This window comes from Nicotiana sylvestris, chromosome 10 (genome assembly GCF_000393655.2).
Source record: "Nicotiana sylvestris chromosome 10, ASM39365v2, whole genome shotgun sequence".
Taxonomy (NCBI): Eukaryota; Viridiplantae; Streptophyta; class Magnoliopsida; order Solanales; family Solanaceae; genus Nicotiana; species Nicotiana sylvestris.
The window spans coordinates 136,065,779-136,088,686 of NC_091066.1; the positions used below are offsets into that span (position 1 = coordinate 136,065,779).

General features: G+C 35.8%; 1 protein-coding gene across 1 annotated transcript; it reads right to left on the reverse strand.

The window, feature by feature from the left end:
* Positions 1–2,387: 2,387 nt before the first annotated feature.
* On the reverse strand, positions 2,388–21,337 carry LOC104210625 (disease resistance protein RPV1-like). The gene is made up of 6 exons (XM_009759575.2): positions 20,829–21,337; positions 7,272–8,397; positions 6,109–6,534; positions 4,637–5,752; positions 3,975–4,481; positions 2,388–3,311 (listed from the first exon to the last, which is right to left on the reverse strand). The coding sequence occupies exons 1-6, from the start codon at positions 21,305–21,307 to the stop codon at positions 2,658–2,660; spliced, it is 4,308 nt and encodes a 1,435-aa protein (XP_009757877.1). The 5' UTR covers positions 21,308–21,337; the 3' UTR covers positions 2,388–2,657.
* Between the last annotated feature and the right edge of the window lie 1,571 nt (positions 21,338–22,908).

Consider the following 22,908-nt stretch of genomic DNA (forward strand, 5'->3'; position numbering starts at 1 on the left):
TATAAACAACATTATACAAGATTTGACCTACACTTGAGAATCTGAAAAACCCTATCATTCAAGTGCCATCCGCCACTGTTTTCTTCAGGTGCACTCAAGAACAAACCTGCTACAAACCAAGGACCAGATCCCAACACTGAAGATGCTTGAGTCCTTAAGTTTGTTGTGTCTTTGTCTTTTGTTATTTACTTGTATTCCTACACAACTTTTTAGATGTATTTCGTAGGACAACTTTTAACCATTATTGTTTTGGTCGTTTGACTAGAGTTAGTAAAGAGTGTTGCTTTGCAATAGAATTATTGCAAAGGACTTACAATAGAGTTATTTTAAGGGGTGATGGATTAAGAGTTTAATTTCTAAAAAGCAATAGGTTGTAATCTGAAGTTTGCTCAGTTTTAGTGGAGTTGAAATCCTACTGGGGTAGGTCATGGTTTTTAATCCCTTGAGCAGGGAGTTTCCACATAAATATCGTGTGTTCTTTATTTATTGTTTGTTTACTATGGGAACTGATAGAGAACCCAGTTCTCTATACTTGTTGGTGGACCCTAAGTTTCTAGCAACCACCTTTGCAAATTGCTTCCATTGCTAGCTTTAAAAGCTTGTTATTTTTTAAAGTTTATATTCATTAGTTATAAAAGTAAAGTACACACATTCAAATGCTTATAAAACAAATAATTTTAATTATATTTTTTATGATCTAGACACAGCATCATATATATATATATATATATATATATATATATATATATATATATATATATATATATATATATATATATATATGAGTGTTGCTAACATACTACATGAAGGTAGTATGTTAGAATTGTACTCATATTAATTTTTCCTTAAATACCCTTAACAACAAATCAACGATGCACAAATTAGAGAGATGCTTTTGTCTTTTCCAATTATCTTGCAAACACTGGCTATATTTCAATTACCCGATTAAAAACTGATTAGTCCATGCTATTTTTCCATGCAGGTTGGAGTCGTAGTTGAACATAGGGCTTATTGCTTGATGGGCTTGGACTGCGAATCAGAATTTACCTCTTATTATAGTGTGTGCTTCTTGGAGGTAAGCTACATTATAGGCACATTAAGAGCGGAGATAATTGAGATTCAGATAATTGGAATTAAGAAGTTGAAACTACATCTCTACCATTAGTAGGTTTAGCCGGGGGCCAAATCTCCGATATCCATTGAAGACTTTGCTCGTTAAGTAATAAAGTTGCACCATTGTTATCACCTATAGTCTTTGGCATAATGGTAAGCACTTGAATCAAGCGTTCTTTGATATCACAGTTCTTACGAGTTGAGAAGCTAATAGGTACTTCCTCAATAAGCCAATATGGAAGGTCATCCCCTGGAACACAGAGGTACTTAATATGCCTTAGACAATCCTCGCATTCAGAGTCCTAGTCAGCTTGATATAATCTTGATGTCTAAGAGGGGAGAAGGAGAAAGAACCTTAGAAATCCACCTTTTTATAGAAGCAAAGCACGCGTTGCAACCGATGATATACAACCTTTTTTCAAAGATTTCAAGCTTTCAATGCCAGGAATATCTATTGCTTTCTTGCAATTACTGAAGTGGAGTTCTACCAAATATTCCCAATTTGATATGCTAGTTACATGTTCCAACGCGGAGCCAAGAGCATCCTTCCATAAAGCAAATAAAGCAACCGCCATTTTTTGTTACATCTAATAAACTATGTATAACTTTTAAAAAAAAAAATTGTAAAGTGAAAAAGTTTGATTTATTTCTTTAACAAATATAGATAAGAAGGATTTTGCAACTGCTATGATTTCTACTAAGGAAATTGCACTTGAAATGAATATCGAATCCGAATTTCGTAAGAAACGTGTGATATATAGGAAGTAACAATTTGATGCGAATGTTGATAATGAAATCTCAAAATCTTTGAAAAAGTACGTTAAAGTTGATTATTTTTATACATAATAGACAAGGCTATTTTTTCACTTTAAAATAGATTTGAACAATTCACAACATATGAAAATATCTTTGGTTTTCTATTTGGTGGTAAAAACTAAGATCACTAGATGTTGAAAATTTAAAAAAATATTGCCTTAATCTTGAATGTTTCTTAAAGCATAATAATCAATTCGTATTTAATGTTTTAGATTTATTTTCTGATAAAAGTATTAAGGAAAATAGTACAATTAGAAGATAGCAGTTTAATTGATACACTTAGCAAAATAAAAAGATTTAATTCTTTTCCAAATGCCTAAATTACTTATGGAATAATGTTTATAACTCATGTTACCGTTGCTTCAGCGGAAAGAAGTTTTCAAAATTAAAATTGATAAAATCTTACCTAAGATCAACAATGTCACAAGAAAGGTTAAATGGATTAGCTATATTGTCAATTGAAAAATACTTATTAGGAGTTATTGATTATAAGAAAATTATTAACAACTTTGTATTTAAGAAAAGCTATAAAAAAAAAGACTTCAAATAAATAATAATAATGAAATTTTAAAAATTAAGGCCCCTTATAAAATTTGGCTTTAGGCCACAAAATTCGTCGCCCCTGCGCGGAGCAGTTTGCTTTAACCATTCCAAACTCGAGGGAAATAGAGGGAGAAACTTGAGCTTTCTGCAGTTTGGGAGAAGCAACGCTTGATAAAACAAAGTCTTCATGCTAGAAGGAAGGATGCAAATCGCCTAAAGAGAAGGTACTTTAAAGCACGGAAAATCTCCTTAACGAAACTAAAACAGTTATGCCTTCTTTCCTCTTCTCCATCTTCTTGAGCTGAGTTCGAGCTGAAGACATTGCTCTCTCTATTAGAAGCTCCAATAAACCTTGTTAATCTTTCTGATACAGATTGTTGGCTTTCATCCAATGATTCTTCATTACCTTCATAATCATCATCACTTTCGTAAACTAAATGTATTCCACACTTCTTTAGTTCAATCCCTGTAATGGGAAAGTTGCCCAATCCCACCTGTATTATATCACCATCCTCGAGTATAGATACTAATGGATGATAATCTCGATACCTGCACAAGTAAACTTGATCCTCGGGCGTAGTTGGGACTCCTACCAAGTACATACCAGTAGTATATACTGCTCGATTTGCTCTAACGATTTTTGCATGGATGTTAGCTATTACAGGCAATTCATCCCTTAAATCATCTAGTTTAGCACAGTTCACTGACACAACTATGGCAATAACCACTGCTTTAATTTCATTGTTTCTGTGCCTTGAGAAATGCACCTCGCTTGGAGTTAACCAACTTGGGATTTCACTGCCTGGAATGCTAAAATTATACAAGTTTTTCACAGCAACCTGACAGTGAAAAGCTTTTCATTAGCCTAACAGGTAAGTACTGTTTTGGCAAGAAATTGAATGAAACAAAGAGTGTGTTCGGTACAAGGGCAGCCCGGTGCACTAAGCTCCCGCTATGCGCGGGGTTGGGGGAAGGGCAGGACCACATGGGTCTATTGCACGCAGTCTTACCCTGCATTTCTGCAAGGGCCGGACCACACGGGTCTATTGTCCAGGGAAGGACCGGACCACACGGGTCTATTTTCATTATGACAGATTTTTATTTTTTTGGGGAGAATTTTTTTTTCTGAAAGTAAGTTATTTATTTGGTGTTTTATTTCCGAAAGAAGATATTCATGGGAAAAAAATTCTACCAAAAGAGAAACAATAACTTCTGTTACATTTGGATGGAAGTAACTTTCCTTCTCAATTATCATAACTCTTAACTTCATATCACTGCTTTAACCTACACTTACACATTATTATCAATCTTTAATACTCAAGAATTTCATCAAAATACTGTACAATTTGCAAATACTATTATCAATCTTTGATATATATATATATATATACACACTCTCCAGTTACCAACCAAACACCAGGAAACATTTTTCCACGGGAAATATTTTTGGTAGAAAATAACTTCCGTCATACCACACACAGTTAAATAGGAGAAAACAGTACCTTATCAAGTTTGCTTCTAACAATAGAGGCACAGGAGACATTGCAACCAGCCATATGTAGCATTCTTAAGGATTTCAAGCATTCGATACCTTGGATGTCTACCAAACTCATGCAATTTGCAAGGTTTAGCTCGCGCAAGAACTCTAATCTTGAGATATCGTACATACTCTCTAGGGCTCCACAGTTTGCAGCATTTATCTTGAGCAAACTTGAGGGAAGAGGAGGAATAGCTTTCAACTGTTTGCAGTGGGGAATAAGGAGCTCTTTCAAGAAAGGTAGTCCTTTCAGACTAGACGGGAGATGGGAAAAATCATTGAAACCAAGATTGATGATCTCCAAAGATGATAGTTTCTCAAAATCATCCGGTATTTTCCCAACTATTCTCCATGCACGGGCATCAAGTTCTTGTAACATGGATAGCTCTGAGAAATACGAAGGAAGCACAACAGGTGCTGTTTCCCTTTCTGTGTAGGTAGCTGGTTTTGTGGTTTCAGTACTTTGTGATACCTGCAAAGGCAGATCCAAAGTTTAATCTTTATGAGTTCAAGGTTCTTTGAAAATATGGGTTCAAAATATAACATTTATACTAGTTTTCATAGTTTCCATACACAAATACATATATCCATGATTTAATATAACTATGTATTCACCTAGCTAGGTACCTGGCAGAAAGGCTTCTTTCCCATCTTCAGAATCATTAAGCTCGATAGCATCCCGAATGTTTCAGGTAATTTTGTTACTGAAGTCTCCTCCATTAGCAGGTGTACTAAGTTCTTTAGTTTCCCAATTGAAGCTGGCAATTTGCAAAGTCGCTTACATCTGGTCAATCTCAGTATGACAAGATTCTGCAAATTCCCAACTGATTCTGGCAGCTCCTTAATAGCATCATTTCTGGTAAGAGTCATTGTTCTAAGAGCTAACAATTCTCCAATGGAGTGGGGAAGCGAGCCAAGGCGCTCACAGTTCCTTATCTCAAGATTCTTCAGTGATTTAAGTCCACCAAAAACATGATCTGGAAGACTAATAATTGGAACCTTTTCTATTTGAAGCTCAACCAAAGAAGACAATCCTTTAATTGAAACAGGCAATGCATTCAAATGCTGACTATTTCCGAGCGATAAGGACCTAAGATAATACAGAGACCCAATAGATTCTGGCATCATTTTTATTGCACTGCCATAAAGCCAGAGATTTACTAAAGATTTGAGGTTGCCAACACAACTGGGAATAGCAGAAAGTGACTCACACCTAATTAAGTTTAATGTATGAAGGTTCTGCAAATGTTCAATAGAATCAGGTATTTCTTCCACAGCAGAACCATTAAGAGAGAGTTCCTTCAAAGCACTTAGCTTTCCTATGAACCGGGGAAGTTGTTTCAATGAGTGGCACTGGATTAAGCTTAACTTCTCAAGTTTTGTTAAGCGGAAGATACTTTCAGGCAACTTCTCAATAGCAGTTCCATCTAATAGAAGTTCTTGTAAAGACTTCATCTTACCTATATCTTCAGGTAGCTGTTTCAATCTCGAGCAACCCGAGAGTATCAGCTTTTCAAGATTCTTCAGCCCGGAGACCTCACCTGGAAATTCAACAAGGTTGCGGCAATCTCTTAGATTTAAATGACGTAATGTATTCAGATTCCCAATTGTTCTGTGAATCCTTTGCAATGCACTGCAACGCTCAGCTATCAACTTCTCCAATGCTTTATGCGTGGATAAATCAGGAATAACTGTTATTTTATGACAATCAGAGAGATTCATAACTATCAACTTGTTCGCCACCTGCAAATTTTAGAAAAAACATGCCTAAAGAATCTATATTTGAGATTTAAAAAATGAGAGCATATCAGGACTTTCATCAACTACAGGATGCAATTCAAGGAAATCAAATTGTATATAACTAAAGTTTTATAGTTATGCATTCACTTTAGGAGCTCTGTAATATACAATGCTGCTTAGTTTCTGATAATAATAAATGATCATAGATGACAAGAGATATTTTAGCTTCTTTGTTTCCGGAGTATCACCCTCCATAAGCAAGTACCTGACATTAATTTATTATATAATATAAAATATATAAAAGCTTAATAGTTGAAAAATACAAACAGTATTTCATCAGCATGACACATAACGCATACCTTTTTGCAATTCCACGTCCATTCCCGGCTTCCAACCCTCTCTATTTGGCTCTCTGAGAGATCAAGTATGGTAAGTTCACTTGGATAATCATTAGAATAAAAACTTGAAAGAGTGCATCTTTTCCAGTGGAGCCATTTTAGTGAAGAAGGTAACTTCCCCAAATTTCCCTCTAGTTTCACATTATCGAATTGGAGTAGTCGCAGATTAACTATTGGATCAAATACTTCACTGTTCAATACCAACTCATTAGTTTCTTTTGCATCATTTTGAAATTGTTCTTTGCACAACTCTTTAATGTAAGCTAATGCAGAAGTAAAAGTGGGAACTTGTTGAAAATGCTCTCTAGTAATTGCTTTTGCGCTTTTAATCTTTGATGATGAATTCTGATACAGATCCAGGATGATCCCTTGGATGTTCTGTGTCCCCTGTTGTTTTCATGACAAATTATTTTTGTTTAGTATAAAATGTAAGTTTAGCAGAAAACAAAAACACAAGAAAAAAGCTGGGAGTCTTTGTTGTGTATTAAGAAAGAAAACCAAAAAAAAAAAGATGCCTGCAAGTGTTTAAGACTTAACATTAGTGCTGGGAGTGCAAATTAAATGCTTTTAATCCTGATTTACAGATTTTCTCATTTTAAGCTAGTGATTTGTCTTACAACTTGAAATAGCTGAAGGTTCTTCTTTACTAATCTCTTACCTCCAAAATCCGCTACAAGTTATGAGACCATGGTCTAGAAGTAGACAGGATGCTAAATCTAGTATACAAAAACAACCTACCCTAGGGATGCAGATCTTACCCCTACCATGGGGTAGAGAGGTTGTTTCCGAAAGACCCTCGGCATCCCTCCCTCCAAAAACTCTCCACCTTGCTCTTGGGGTGACTCGAACTCACAACCTCTTGGTTGGAAGTGGAGGGTGCTTTCCACTAGAGCAACCCACTAGATTTAGCGTATATAGTATACGCTAAATCTAGTATACTATTAAATAAAACCATTTAACTTCGTTACACTATCGGTCACCTAAAGTAACTATAACTACCTGTTCGTAAAGAGTTGGATTAGTAATGTGAAAAACAATGCAGGTTACCTCTTACAACATGCAAAATGTACTGATAATATAAAAGAACGTTTTCACGTATAAGTTAAATCGTAAAGAAGACATACCTTCCTTCCTTGTAACACACTCAAAACATCAGCAACATCCCAAAGTCTGCTGCGATTTCCGGGATCTGAAATGCCTTGTTGTATAACAATTTGTCTTCCCATATCTCTTATCTGGTCATGCATCCACAAATCCCCACCATCAATTACCTTAATCAATGATCTAGCAGTTAAAGTGTCAAATGCAACCCTGGCTCTGAAACCACATCCTTTCATCACATCAATTATATCTTCAGCTTTCTTTTCTAATTGATCAAGAAATAAACATGCAACATCCAGGAATATACACTTCTCTTCGTCATCAAGACCATCATAACTTATTTTCAAGATGTCCTGAAGACGCGGTGAGCGAATTTGTTTTAGCTTTTCTAGAGCATCTATCCATTCCTCCTCGCTTCTTTTATCAAACAAGAAAGACCCAAAAACTTCAAGAGCCAACGGTAGCCCTCCAGTAATTGAGACAATTTGCTTGGAAATATTCACAAAAGCTGGAAATGGCTCATGTCTTCTAAATGCATGATAACTGAGTAGTTTTAGTGAGTCAGTATCACCCAATTCTCTCACCTCAATTGTCTCGTTAACGATGTCATTTAGCAAAATTCCTCTGTTTCTAGTACTAATAACAACCCTGCTCCCTTCAAAGAACCAGTTTTTCCCTCCAATTAGTGCCTTCAGTATGTTAACATCATCATTTACATAATCTACATCATCTAAGACAAGCAGGACGCGCTTTTCTTGAAGAAATCGTCCGAATTTTACTCTTCCTTCATGTGCATTACTGGGGGAGAAGGAGAAGACCTTGCTCGGGAAAAGACCTTGTATTATTTTCTTCTGAAGGGACACAATGCCTTGTTGAGCAGCTATTTCCTTAACATTCAAGATAAAAGTCCTGTGTGTGAAATGAGAAGCAAGTTTATTATAAACAGCCTTAGAAAGAGTTGTTTTACCAACCCCTCCGATTCCATGCAACCCAATAATCTTGACACCATTGTGCTTCACATCTAACTGTCTTATGAGTTCTTCCAGGCGGTAGTCAATTCCAACAACAAATGGAGCTACAAATATTGGGGAATTGCTCAATTCTTGTAAAACTCTTTTCACCAAATTCTGTATCAACTGTGACTCTTCACTGCAGATTGCAAGCAAACATCAGTATTGTTAATTTGGAAGGTCTTACTTTTCCTACTAAACTTTTATGAGTTTAACTTCTATACACCGAGAACTTTCATACAATTTGATCACTAAAAAACATGTATTATTGGGATTAGGCTATGGAGGTCGAGGATTAGGGTAGAAGGTTATTACTTAGTCGAAGAGAGATGTCTCACTTTCCTGTGGGAGAGTCGTGGTGACAGTTTGGAGCACCTTATATGTTCCTCCTTCAGTACTATTAGTATTATTCTCGTATTATCCAATTCATATTACCTGTTGTTTCATTTGTATCTGCTTATTATTTTGTTGTCGTTACTGTTTCTTTTCTCCAATATTTCCAACATGGCCTCTTCACTACTTTTTTTTCTCAAACTTGATTTTCTTTTTTCTTTTTAAGCCGTAATCGGAAAAAGCTTCTCTACATCACATAAGGTAGGGGTAAGGTGTGCGTACACACTACCCTCTCTAGTTCCTCCCTCTCTAGTTCCTACTTATTACACTGGGTATTTTATTGTTGTTATATTGTGATTCATAAATGATAACCTGGAAAATAACGAAGGTTTCTTGCTATGAAAGATTAAATACACTAATTGTGTAAGAATTCTTGTACTTAAATTCTTTCCTAAAACCTTATAAAAGATAATTAAGAAGTAAACGAAGATGATACGGGTAATGTGAATATAGTTCAGATAGTTGTTCTTTTTTCTTTTTCCCAGGTATAATCTTTTACTTTCTTAAGAGAATCTCATTAACCAAAAAAAAAGGATGATTTCAAGTTTTCAACAAATATTTACAAGATATGTGTGTGTATGGGTGTATGGCTCAACCCTAATCATTTCCCAAATTTTTTTATATTTGTAGTGTACTGGCCAGCTTGTGCGCACCTCGACTAATTCCACGTGATACCTGCCACTTTCCAACAGCAACGGCTACCAGATAACTCTGTCCACTACGGTCTAAACACATGTAAAGAAATCACCTAATGTTTTTGGCTCCGCTGGAATTTGAACCTCATTACCCAAATTAGCTTCAAGTGAGACTTGTGAAGTTCTTCCTCATATTATTATTTATATTTCAATTATTTAATCTTTTGCTTTATGGTACGTAATTACTGTTTAAGGTAAATGATAGTGAGCAGTTAATTAAAAGAACACCTTTATAATTATTAGAAAGAAATTTGAAATTCAGAATCATCACGATTAGGCTGTTGGCTTTTTGTACGCATGAACAAAAGAAAAGGCAATTATTTCTTCTATAGTAGGTAATTCTTCCATATTGTTGATGTAGTCTTGATTTTCTTTGGCATGGTCATACAACGGTATCCTTGGACCATAAGGACTGTTAATAAAGTCAACACTACTGAATAATGAAGTTGAATTAACCACCTTATTTGATTAAAAATAAATACTAATAAAAATACCAATTAAAAGCAAAAGTAAGCAATTGAAGGTTATAACTGATAAGCTCTAATATATACAGGCAACTGCGCCTGTTTATATAAAAATTAAATAATCAAACCCATCTGGGACCACAACAAATTTCAAATTAAGCAAACGTATTTTATTGAGTTAATATTCTGGTTACACAATATAATATTTGTAAAGTAGGCCAAGTTAAATATTGTTGCGTGCATGGGACACTGCAGTTCCAACCTCCAAGTCAGTCGGATCTATAGTCGAATTTACGAGTTAGTTATACAGATACTGTTAGAGATTGTGATGTAGGGATTATTTACTTTAAGAATTATTTTGTCATTTGTTACTCTTATATGTATTACTAATATTTCCTCCGTCCAAGTTTACTTTTTTACTATATATAATACTAGAATAGATGTCTACTTTTACTTGTTCAGTTTGGAGAATTAATGGATAATTTATCATTTGATATCTAGGGATGGCAATGGGGCGGTACGAGTGCGGGGCGGGGCGGATTTTAGCATACGCGAGACGGTGCGGGTTTAGACATATGTGGGTGCGGGGCGGGGCGGGACGGGTCAAATTGAGTTTTATAAAATTTTGTGCGGGTGCGGGTTTTAACTTTTTGCAAAATTATAACATTTCAACTTTCACTAATATTATTAGAACGAGAAATATTTACTTTTTCCGTTTTGAACTTGCTATTCCTTTCTCCTATGCATTGATTATTTTAGTCTCAATCTAATTTGGTTTTTACGAGGAATACATTTCATAATGAACATTTATTTTGTTGAATGTAAATATATATGTTTCGGTTGTTTGCATCTCTGGGAAGAAAATATTATATTATATCTTTTTTAGTGTTTTAAAGTCCCATTTTAGCTATATAGTTATTTAATTTGAGTCAAGTAGATAATTAGTTGACACATTTTTATGTATCTAATCTCATTTCTTTGTATATCTGAATAATTAGAAATGACATATCGATATTTCAAATTAAATTTCAATATTGATGCATGTAAAATAAAAAAAAAGTATATTAAAAAAAAATTAGAACCGAAGACCGTTAAAAGTTAACTGACAACATTCGGTAGGATTTGTAGTTATTTGCTAGTTATGGCTATTCAAAATTGGACTTCCTGGTTTGGACTTGGATTCCAATGAGAACTTTAGATTGACAATATCTATATGAATATAATTTAAAATAAGATTAAAATATGACAAATTGAAAGAAATAATAAAGGAAAATTTTTGCTGGGCGGGGCGAGTGGACGCTGGTATTGATGTGGGGCGGGTGGATGCGGGTAAAAATGCTAGTGGGGCGGGGCGGGTTGAAATTTTGTGGGTTAAGGTAAAACCCGCCCCACACTCGCCCCGCACCGCTCCATTGCCATCCCTATAATTATACCCCTTTTTACCTCTTTTATTAAGTACTGGAGTACTTATTTTCAATTTATTTTCCAACATATAGTAAATAGGGGTAATATAGTAAAATTATCATATTATTTATTATTTATTAATGTGTATGTTAAATCAATAGTGGACAAGTAAACATGAAAGAAGAGAGTACATATTTCGACAGAACTTCTACGAGTAAGTCAGTGGTGGATCTATATGGAGTGCATGGATTCACATGAACCTATATTCCCTTTCCTAGATCAAATGTTATATTTTTAGGAAAATGTATAAGTACCCCCTGACCTATAACCGGATTTCTAACTATACATTTTATCTTATCGGGGACCTTATTATCCCCCTAAATTATTTTTAAATGAAATTACTATATCCTTTGTGCTAATATGGCAGAAGAGAAGAGAGTGTATGACACTCTCCTTGGGAGAGGGAGAAAAAGAGAGAATGCTGAAATTTTGTTTTTATAATATTTTTATAAAATATAGGAGTACTATTTTCTATTTTTTCTTTTCTCTGGTTTTTCTTTTTATTTTCCTTTTCTTTCTTCCAGTTTTGTTACTTATAAATTGGCCAATTAGCTCCGGCATTCTCCATATTTTTCGGCAAGATCGAGTTGAAGATGTTATTCTTTCCTCTTCATATTTCACTACATTTTATAGAGGATTACTGTTATTTCTAATCTCTTCACTCAACACTTTTAAACTTTCAATTGCAATTGTTCTCATGGAAAGGAATGAAAAAATCTCGTTCCAATATCAATTTTCGATTAAACCCGAAAGAAGCTCAGAAAAGACTGAACAAGAAAAAGGGTTTTGATTATTATTTGCAAAAAATATTCTCGCCATGTTTGCCGTTTCTCGATTGGGGCCTTCGGCCTTTCACTACTTTAGGTAGTGACGTGGGTGAGGGGAGTCCTATTTTTTTAATTAATCAAATTTACATAAAAGAGAGAACGAAAAATGCATAACTACCCCCTGACCTATAGCCGGATTTCCAACTACACACCTTATCTTTGCGAGAGTCCTATTAACCCCCCCCCCCTCCCCGACCCGAACTCTTTTCACACGAAATAAATACCACCATAAAGGTAGACAACTAAGCTCTTAACAAATTGCGAACTACACGCACTGCCACATATATTTTGAGTACTTTTTTATTCTTTCTTCTTTTTCTTATCTTTTTTCTAATTTCTTATTATTCTATTATTGTTCTCCATTTTTTTTTCATTCTCTTTCTTTTTATTTTTGTCACCGACGGCATAAAGTGGTAGTCGTCGGAATTTCAAGGACTGCATTTTTTCGGCGCGAAAAAATTTTCCGGCTATATTTTATCTCAATCTGAGTGTGTTTTGCTTTATATATATATATATATATATATATATATATATATATATATATAATTTTTTATTGAAAGTTTAATTTATGTGTAGGAGGAAGAGCAAAAGAAAGAAAAATGAATATAAGCTGAAAAATGATGGTCGGAATTTCAAAGACTCCATTTTTGTCGGTGACAGATCAAAAAATAGTGAGCTCCTAGAAAACTTTCTGGCAATCAACAATCAACAATCAACAACCAAATTCTTCTTCCTCATTCTCTTCAAAATTCTGCTTCAACAAATAAAACTTAAAGAGTAAAATCTGAAGTTTGTCTCGCTGAAAAATATAGAGCATGCCGGAGCTAATTTTCGGCCAAGTCTATAAGTAAAGAAACTGGATGAAAGAAAAGGAAAAGAGGAGATAAACAAGAGGAATAGGAAAATAGTATTTTATAAAAATGTTATAAAAATAAAATTTCAACTTTGTCTTTCTTACTCTCCTAAAAATAACATACACTCTCTTCTGCCACATCAGCACTAAGGGTATATTAATTCTATTTAAAAAAAGTTTAGGTGAATAATAGGATTCTCGCAAAGATAAAGTGTGTAGTTGAAAATTCGGCTATAAATAAGGGGAGTACTTATGCATTTTCCCAAAGAGAGAACAAGAAGAATTTAGTTGTTGATTGTTGATTGCTAGAAAGTTTTCTAGGAGCTCACCGTTTTTCTATCTGCTTCTTCAACCAAAAAAATTTCACTACTTCGCTTATGGATTGAGGGATGGGAAAAGGTGGGTTGTGTAAAAAGGAAAAAAGAATTTTAAAAAATACAAAAAGTGAGTTGGGAAAGGAAGTAGATGAGAAAATAACAAGAAAAAAAATAATTTTAGTGGGAAATACATATATCAGACGCGTGTATTTCACCACCAAACTCACATGTATTAGTGATATTTCAGGGTGATACTAATTCCATTTAAAAATATTTCAAGGGGATAATAGTATTCCCGCAAAGATAAAGTATGTAATTAAAAATCTGACTATAAGTCAGGAGGTACTCATACATTTTTTCTATATTTTTCTAAAAGTACTTAAATATATATGTGCATACGCAAGCTTAAAGATTCATATGGTGCGAAAGTTATTGAATGCACTTTTATAGGTGAGGTTTTGAGTTTATTTCTCAAACTTTCTTTTCTAGGAGAATAGAGTCCACCCGTGGAGAATGACCATGTTCCTTCTTGCATTTTAATTAAGTTCTTAATTCTTTTTCTTTCTTTGTTTGTTTTGGTTTAATATCCTTCCAACATTCTCAAGTCTGGCACATTGAAATTGCTATTTTTCTTTCCATATATCAGCAGCATTAGTATTATTCCTGTATTTTCTTATATTTAGATTTCTATTATTACATGTTATTTTTTTTGCCTCTGTTATCTTATTATCTTGCTATTGATACTGCTTCTTTTTTATAATTTTTTTTACTATGGTATTCCTTTTGAAACTGCTATGATTGTGCTTTGCTTGAGCAGGGGTATATCGGTAACAACCTTTCTACCTTCACAAGGTAGAGGTAAAGCTGCGTACATACTACTCTCTCAAGACCCTACTTGTGAAATTATACTGAATTGTTGTTGTTGTTATTGTTGTGTGTGTGTGTATATACCTTGAACCTATAATTTCTCAACAACAACAAAAAAAAATTGAACCTATAATATCTAAAGTGCAATGTGTCCAATGCTAGGAATCTAAAAGTTGAACCCGTAAAATTTAAATCTTACATCCACCTCATTGTAATGGTGCAACACATCTTCTTGATATCCTAGAATCTCCCCCGAGTATGGCCAACCAAACGCTAATTGATAAATTACCTGCTGATCTTTTTAAAATTAAAACCAAACAAATATTGTACTCCCTCGCTACCTACATATTTATGTGTTGTTTGATTGGGTATGAAGTTTAAAAACGAAAATATTTAGAAATTTATGATCTAAATCAAGCCTTAAGTATATGTGTGACTATAAATAATTTCTTAGGTAGTCGCGAGTTATTCTTTTTCTTCCTTAGTATCTATATTACTCTCGTACTTTCTTATAGTTTTGTATAACTACAGGTTGTTTTATTGCTTTACTTTTGTTGTTATCTTGTTCTTGTTGGCATTATTTCGTTTTTTGTGTTTTCTTTTTGTGGTTTATCCATTATTGTATTTCCTTTTGATATTGGTGTGATTTTATTTTTTTGGAGCCGAGCGTCTATCGAAAATAGTCTCTCTAACTTTACAAGGTAAGGCTAAGGTTGCGTATACATACTCTTCCAGATCCCACTTGTAGGATTACACTGGATTTGTTGTTATTGTAAGGGTTAAATGAAAATGTCAAAGTTAAGATACTTCTAAATATAAAAATATGTCATTCTTTTTGGTACATAATGAAAAGGAAAATGTGCCAGATAAATTGAGACATAGAAAGTATTAATTATTGGGAAATTTATAATGTGATTATTTTTGTTAGTGTGAGTTAACCAAATGACTTGCATAAATATGTAATTTTATTAATGAGTGATGATGTCCATCTCATTGAAGAAGTATTAGGCATGTGCCTAATAAGAGTTTTCTTTGGTTTGGTAGCCAACCTTGTTGACTTGGTTTGGTTGGTAGCCAACCTTGTTGAATTAGTTTGGTTTGGTAGCCAACCTTGTTGAATTTCTTTGGTTTGGTAGCCAACTTTGTTGAATTGTGAAAAGTGTGTGTAAATTGTCAAATATTGTAGGCTTTAGAGGGTGAAGCTTTGGCTATAAAAGGAGAGCTTCAACTCTCATTTCTACACACCAACAAAGAGAGAAAGAAAGAGTAAGGTTTCACAGACAAGGTATAAGAAAATAGTCTGTGAGGAAAATAGAGAGAGAGCGATATTGTAGTGAGGTGGGAATATCAAAAGAGGGTTATTTCTTTTGAGTGTTGTAGTGGTCTTTGGAGTATTTACCTCCGACCTACAAAGTTGTAAAATTCCTTACTATAGTGATATCAGTTGCTCCTCTCGGGGTCGTGGTTTTTTCCCTTATTCAGAAGGGTTTTCCACGTAAAAATTTTGGTGTCATTGTTACTCTTTTATTCTTGTTAATTACCGTATCTCGGTGCTACATTATTATTCCGCTTTATTACCGTGAATATTATTTTGGTAAGGGGTTTATTCCCAACAACTGGTATCAGAGCACGGGTTCTGCTCGTTCACTGAAATACTATTCACTGTCGGTAGTACTATACTTGGTGAAAAAATAAAAATGTCCGGAGTAAAGTACGAGGTAGCAAAATTCAACGGAGATAACGGTTTCTCAACATGGCAAAGAAGGATGAGAGATCTGCTCATCCAACAAGGATTACACAAGGTTCTAGATGTTGATTCCAAAAAGCCTGATACCATGAAAGCTGAGGATTGGGCTGACTTGGATGAAAGAGCTGCTAGTGCAATTAGGTTGCACTTATCAGATGATGTGGTAAATAACATCATTGATGAAGACACTGCACGAGGAATTTGGACAAGGTTGGAAAGCCTATACATGTCCAAAACGCTGACAAATAAATTGTACCTGAAGAAGCAGTTATACGCCCTACACATGAGTGAAGGTACGAATTTTTTGTCACATTTAAATGTGTTTAACGGACTAATCACACAGCTTGCCAACCTCGGAGTGAAAATCGAGGAAGAAGATAAAGCCATCTTGCTATTGAACTCGTTGCCATCTTCGTACGATAACTTGGCAACAACCATCCTGCACGGTAAGACTACTATTGAGTTGAAAGATGTCACATCGGCTCTTCTACTCAATGAGAAGATGAGAAAGAAGCCTGAAAATCAAGGACAGGCTCTCATCACAGAAGGTAGAGGCAGGAGTTATCAAAGGAGTTCGAACAACTATGGTAGATCCGGAGCTCGTGGGAAGTCAAAGAACCGATCCAAATCAAGAGTCAGAAATTGCTACAACTGTAATCAACCAGGTCACTTCAAAAGAGATTGCCCAAATCCAAGGAAGGGCAAAGGTGAAACCAGTGGCCAGAAGAATGACGACAACACAGCCGCCATGGTGCAAAATAATGATAATGTTGTCCTCTTTATAAATGAGGAAGAGGAATGCATGCACCTGTCAGGTTCAGAGTCGGAATGGGTGGTTGACACAGCGGCATCTCACCATGCCACACCGGTAAGAGATCTTTTTTGCAGATATGTAGCAGGTGATTTCGGCACAGTGAAAATGGGTAACACAAGTTACTCAAAGATTGCGGGGATTGGTGACATTTGTATCAAGACAAATGTCGGATGCACATTGGTTCTAAAGGATGTGCGGCATGTACCTGATTTACGGATGAACTTGATCTCGGGAATTGCTTTAGACCGAGATGGATACGAGAGCTATTTTGCAAATCAAAAGTGGAGACTCACTAAGGGATCATTGGTGATTGCAAAGGGAGTTGCTCGTGGCACGTTGTACAGGACAAATGCAGAAATATGCCAAGGTGAATTGAACGCGGCACAAGATGAGATTTCTGTAGATTTGTGGCACAAAAGAATGGGTCATATGAGCGAGAAGGGATTGCAGATTCTTGCCAAGAAATCACTCATTTCTTATGCCAAAGGTACAACGGTAAAACCTTGTGACTACTGTTTATTTGGTAAGCAGCATAGAGTCTCATTTCAGACATCGTCTGAAAGAAAATTGAATATACTTGATTTAGTATATTCTGATGTTTGCGGCCCAATGGAAATTGAATCAATGGGCGGTAACAAATATTTTGTTACTTTTATTGATGATGCTTCACGAAAATTATGGGTTTATATTTTGAAAACCAAAGATCAGGTGTTTCAAGTTTTCCAGAAGTTTCATGCTCTAGTAGAAAGGGAGACGGGTCGAAAGCTAAAGCGTCTCCGAAGTGACAATGGAGGTGAGTACACTTCAAGGGAATTTGAAGAGTATTGTTCAAGTCATGGGATCAGACATGAAAAGACAGTTCCTGGAACCCCACAGCACAATGGCGTAGCCGAGAGGATGAACCGCACCATTGTGGAGAAGGTGAGAAGCATGCTCAGAATGGCTAAACTGCCTAAGTCATTCTGGGGTGAAGCAGTTCAGACAGCCTGTTACCTGATCAATAGGAGTCCATCAGTTCCGTTGGCGTTTGAAATCCCAGAGAGAGTCTGGACCAACAAGGAGGTGTCCTACTCGCATCTGAAGGTGTTCGGTTGCAGAGCTTTTGCACATGTACCAAAAGAGCAGAGAACAAAGCTGGATGATAAATCTATTCCCTGCATATTTATCGGATATGGAGATGAAGAGTTCGGGTACAGACTGTGGGATCCTGTAAAGAAGAAGGTCATCAGAAGTAGAGATGTAGTCTTCCGAGAAAGTGAAGTTGGAACTGCTGCTGATATGTCAGAAAAGGCGAAGAATGGTATAATTCCTAACTTTGTTACTATTCCTTCTACTTCTAACAATCCCACAAGTGCAGAAAGTACGACCGACGAGGTTGCCGAGCAGGGGGAGCAACCTGGTGAGGTTATTGAGCAGGGGGAGCAACTTGATGAAGGTGTCGAGGAAGTGGAGCACCCCACTCAGGGAGAAGAACAACCTCAACCTCTGAGGAGATCAGAGAGGCCAAGGGTAGAGTCACGCAGGTACCCTTCCACAGAGTATGTCCTCATCAGTGATGAGGGGGAGCCAGAAAGTCTTAAGGAGGTGTTGTCCCATCCAGAAAAGAACCAGTGGATGAAAGCTATGCAAGAAGAGATGGAATCTCTCCAGAAAAATGGCACATACAAGCTGGTTGAACTTCCAAAGGGTAAAAGACCACTCAAATGCAAATGGGTCTTTAAACTCAAGAAAGATGGAGATGGCAAGCTGGTCAGATACAAAGCTCGATTGGTGGTTAAAGGCTTCGAACAGAAGAAAGGTATTGATTTTGACGAAATTTTCTCCCCCGTTGTTAAAATGACTTCTATTCGAACAATTTTGAGCTTAGCAGCTAGCCTAGATCTTGAAGTGGAGCAGTTGGATGTGAAAACTGCATTTCTTCATGGAGATTTGGAAGAGGAGATTTATATGGAGCAACCAGAAGGATTTGAAGTAGCTGGAAAGAAACACATGGTGTGCAAATTGAATAAGAGTCTTTATGGATTGAAGCAGGCACCAAGGCAGTGGTACATGAAGTTTGATTCATTCATGAAAAGTCAAACATACCTAAAGACCTATTCTGATCCATGTGTATACTTCAAAAGATTTTCTGAGAATAACTTTATTATATTGTTGTTGTATGTGGATGACATGTTAATTGTAGGAAAAGACAAGGGGTTGATAGCAAAGTTGAAAGGAGATCTGTCCAAGTCATTTGATATGAAGGACTTGGGCCCAGCACAACAAATTCTAGGGATGAAGATAGTTCGAGAGAGAACAAGTAGAAAGTTGTGGCTATCTCAGGAGAAGTACATTGAACGTGTACTAGAACGCTTCAACATGAAGAATGCTAAGCCAGTCAGCACACCTCTTGCTGGTCATCTAAAGTTGAGTAAGAAGATGTGTCCTACAACAGTGGAGGAGAAAGGGAACATGGCTAAAGTTCCTTATGCTTCAGCAGTCGGAAGCTTGATGTATGCAATGGTATGTACTAGACCTGATATTGCTCACGCAGTTGGTGTTGTCAGCAGGTTTCTTGAAAATCCTGGAAAGGAACATTGGGAAGCAGTCAAGTGGATACTCAGGTACCTGAGAGGTACCACGGGAGATTGTTTGTGCTTTGGAGGATCTGATCCAATCTTGAAGGGCTATACAGATGCTGATATGGCAGGTGACATTGACAACAGAAAATCTACTACTGGATATTTATTTACATTTTCAGGGGGAGCTATATCATGGCAGTCTAAGTTGCAGAAGTGCGTTGCACTTTCAACAACTGAAGCAGAGTACATTGCCGCTACAGAAACTGGCAAGGAGATGATATGGCTCAAGCGATTCCTTCAAGAGCTTGGATTGCATCAGAAGGAGTATGTCGTCTATTGTGACAGTCAAAGTGCAATAGACCTTAGCAAGAACTCTATGTACCATGCAAGGACCAAACACATTGATGTGAGATATCATTGGATTCGAGAAATGGTAGATGATGAATCTCTAAAAGTCTTGAAGATTTCTACAAGTGAGAATCCCGCAGATATGCTGACCAAGGTGGTACCAAGGAACAAGTTCGAGCTATGCAAAGAACTTGTCGGCATGCACTCAAACTAGAAGACAGTGCTACCTCCTCTAGATGAATGAGACTGGAGGGGGAGATTGATGATGTCCATCTCATTGAAGAAGTATTAGGCATGTGCCTAATAAGAGTTTTCTTTGGTTTGGTAGCCAACCTTGTTGACTTGGTTTGGTTGGTAGCCAACCTTGTTGAATTAGTTTGGTTTGGTAGCCAACCTTGTTGAATTTCTTTGGTTTGGTAGCCAACTTTGTTGAATTGTGAAAAGTGTGTGTAAATTGTCAAATATTGTAGGCTTTAGAGGGTGAAGCTTTGGCTATAAAAGGAGAGCTTCAACTCTCATTTCTACACACCAACAAAGAGAGAAAGAAAGAGTAAGGTTTCACAGACAAGGTATAAGAAAATAGTCTGTGAGGAAAATAGAGAGAGAGCGATATTGTAGTGAGGTGGGAATATCAAAAGAGGGTTATTTCTTTTGAGTGTTGTAGTGGTCTTTGGAGTATTTACCTCCGACCTACAAAGTTGTAAAATTCCTTACTATAGTGATATCAGTTGCTCCTCTCGGGGTCGTGGTTTTTTCCCTTATTCAGAAGGGTTTTCCACGTAAGAAATTTTGGTGTCATTGTTACTCTTTTATTCTTGTTAATTACCGTATCTCGGTGCTACATTATTATTCCGCTTTATTATCGTGAATATTATTTTGGTAAGGGGTTTATTCCCAACAATGAGGAGAAGAAACAATGTGACCAACGTTATTATTTTAAGCCGAAAAGAAAACATTACTATTATTTGAACAATTCTGATCAAAATGGCCTTATCAAGCAATCAACCAAAGATGCTAATGTTATCAAGTGTCTATCCTGGAGCAACCGTCGAGGGTTGATCTTGCACCAAATGCAGACGTTAGGGTTGCCAACATTCATGGCGAGTTATTTAATTTGTATCAAATCACATGTCTAGGGTAAAGTAATATATATTTAATTTGTAACTTAGATTCCAATTGGTTAGAGAGAAGATAGAAAGAGAGAGAGAAATTATTATTACCGATTATAATAAACCCAGCCGGAGATTCCACCAACTCTTTCCATAGCGTTTCTCCATCTCACCACCTTTTCCACTCCAAACCTTCCTTCTAAACTCGCAAAATCACGTAGAAATGGTCCTCTCTGCCTTCTCACATCCGACGGGTCAACCCGGTAGAAAACGGGCAGAACGAGTTTACTCAACTCACAAATCGTAGCTAATTCCTCGAGACACCATCTCGACGAAGCATAATTGGGTGAAATAATAGCAATAGCTGCAGCTGAATCGTTGATTGCGTCCATAAGACCTGGAGCGATCTCGTCGCCCTGAGTTAACCCGTTTGTGTCACGAAAAACTCGTACGCCTTTTGAGTATAAGGCATCGTATAAGTTTTTAGTGATGTTTTCGCGAGTATCTTCGCCTCTGAAACTCAAGAACACGTCGTAATTTAGCCTTAGCGATGGGAGTGAAGTTGTTGTGGCCTGCTCAATTTCCTCCATTGATTCAGTATTGTCAAAACTCAGTACTGTCAAAATGCTTTCTGCTTTCAGTACGTACGTATTGAATATGTACCAGTAGCAGGCAGTGGAAAAGGGTTATAAAAGGAATTTCATTGTATTTTCTGTTTCTTTTTTCTTTTTCTTCTTTCCTTTTTGTTTTGGTAGATTTCTCACTTCAAATGAGTAGAGACAAGAAAAGAATCACATGGTAACTTTTGTGTCCGTGAAGGACGATGAAGATAATGGATGGTATTTGAATTACCGATTAATTTTAAGGATAAACTTTAGTTGTCATAATAATAAGATTACAAAATTAGTTTTTCGTCGCATTAAAATAATTTTAATATTTCAGAAAATACAAATTATAGGAAAGTCAAATTTATGTTGTCGAATTAAACACATCACTCAATTCTTTGTCACTTTGTAAATCTCACATCAGAATGTAAAAAAAAACTACCATGTAATATTTTTAATCATCTAGGTATTAAACTTAAGACAATTAAAAAAGACTCATTTTTCCCTTGAATCCTAACGGGCTTTCAAACATGAGGGTAATTTTCGGGAATGAGAAATAGTCAGATTTACAACCGGTAATTGAAAAAAGTCACAGTTTCAAAAAGTAATCAAAATTTAGTCACTTTTTCATGTAAAGATATAATCTGAACAAAAATATTCTTAAAAATATAGAAAAATCCGAACATAATATGCTGAAGTTCAGATTTTATACATATGAGATTCCAGTATAATATGCTGGAATATTATAATGTGCTGGAAATTCCAACATAATATGCGGAAGTTTAAATGGAGGAGTTCCATAATCCAACATTATGCTAGAATTTCCAACATAATATGTTGGAAGCTTATACACATGAGCTCTATAATCCATCATATTAAATTTTCCGTGTTTCAGCAAAACAATGACTATTTTTTAATAATTTTGTAAGCGCTGGCTATTTTTCGATTACCAGTCCAAAAAGTGACTAGGCCGATACTATTTCCATGTAATTTTAAAGGGTAGTCAAATGTTGAAGGGTATATTTAAAATTTTAACCTTCTTGAAGAATTTGAACATGTAGTATCCATTCATTTTACACTAGAGTTTCATTTATAATAAAATAATTTACTAACTAGAAGGATGTAAAATGAATCAAAAAAGGATAATTTCGACTACATATTTAGACAATTTTAGACCCTATCCCTCTCTTAAAAAATTGAGTTAGACCATGTCAGCGCTTCGGGTCTCCTCGTACAGGAACTCAAATGTAGAAGCAATAAAAAAAACGTGGTACAACAGCTTAGGTCAACATCAAAGAGCAATTATCAATTGGGACAGAATTAAGATTTCTTATTTTTTAGAACTTGTTGATTTATTTTACTCTATTTTGATGGAGTAATTGGTAAGTCGTGGTCGTGGAGCAGGGACCACAATTTTTAGCATAAGATGATCTGTTTAAAGTAAAAAGTTGACCATTCTACTTTGGAATCTGAGAATAGTATTACTTTAATCTTTAACGCATACGTGAACACAGTTGCGTGCAATAGTAGATTTTTCCGGCAGCTTCGTACTATACTTATTTTTGGCCGAGAACTTCTGCAATATC

What these genes read in the sequence shown, in the direction of transcription:
- LOC104210625 (XM_009759575.2), bottom strand. Translation starts at nt 21,307, where the DNA reads ATGGAGGAAATTGAGCAGGCCACAACAACTTCACTCCCATCGCTAAGG. An exon ending in GGACGTGGAATTGCAAAAAG is followed by an intron (nt 5,753 to 6,108) that starts GTATGCGTTATG and finishes TAAAATTTGCAG; the next exon opens with GTGGCGAACAAGTTGATAGT. An exon ending in TTAGAAGCAAACTTGATAAG is followed by an intron (nt 3,312 to 3,974) that starts GTACTGTTTTCT and finishes TTTCACTGTCAG; the next exon opens with GTTGCTGTGAAAAACTTGTA.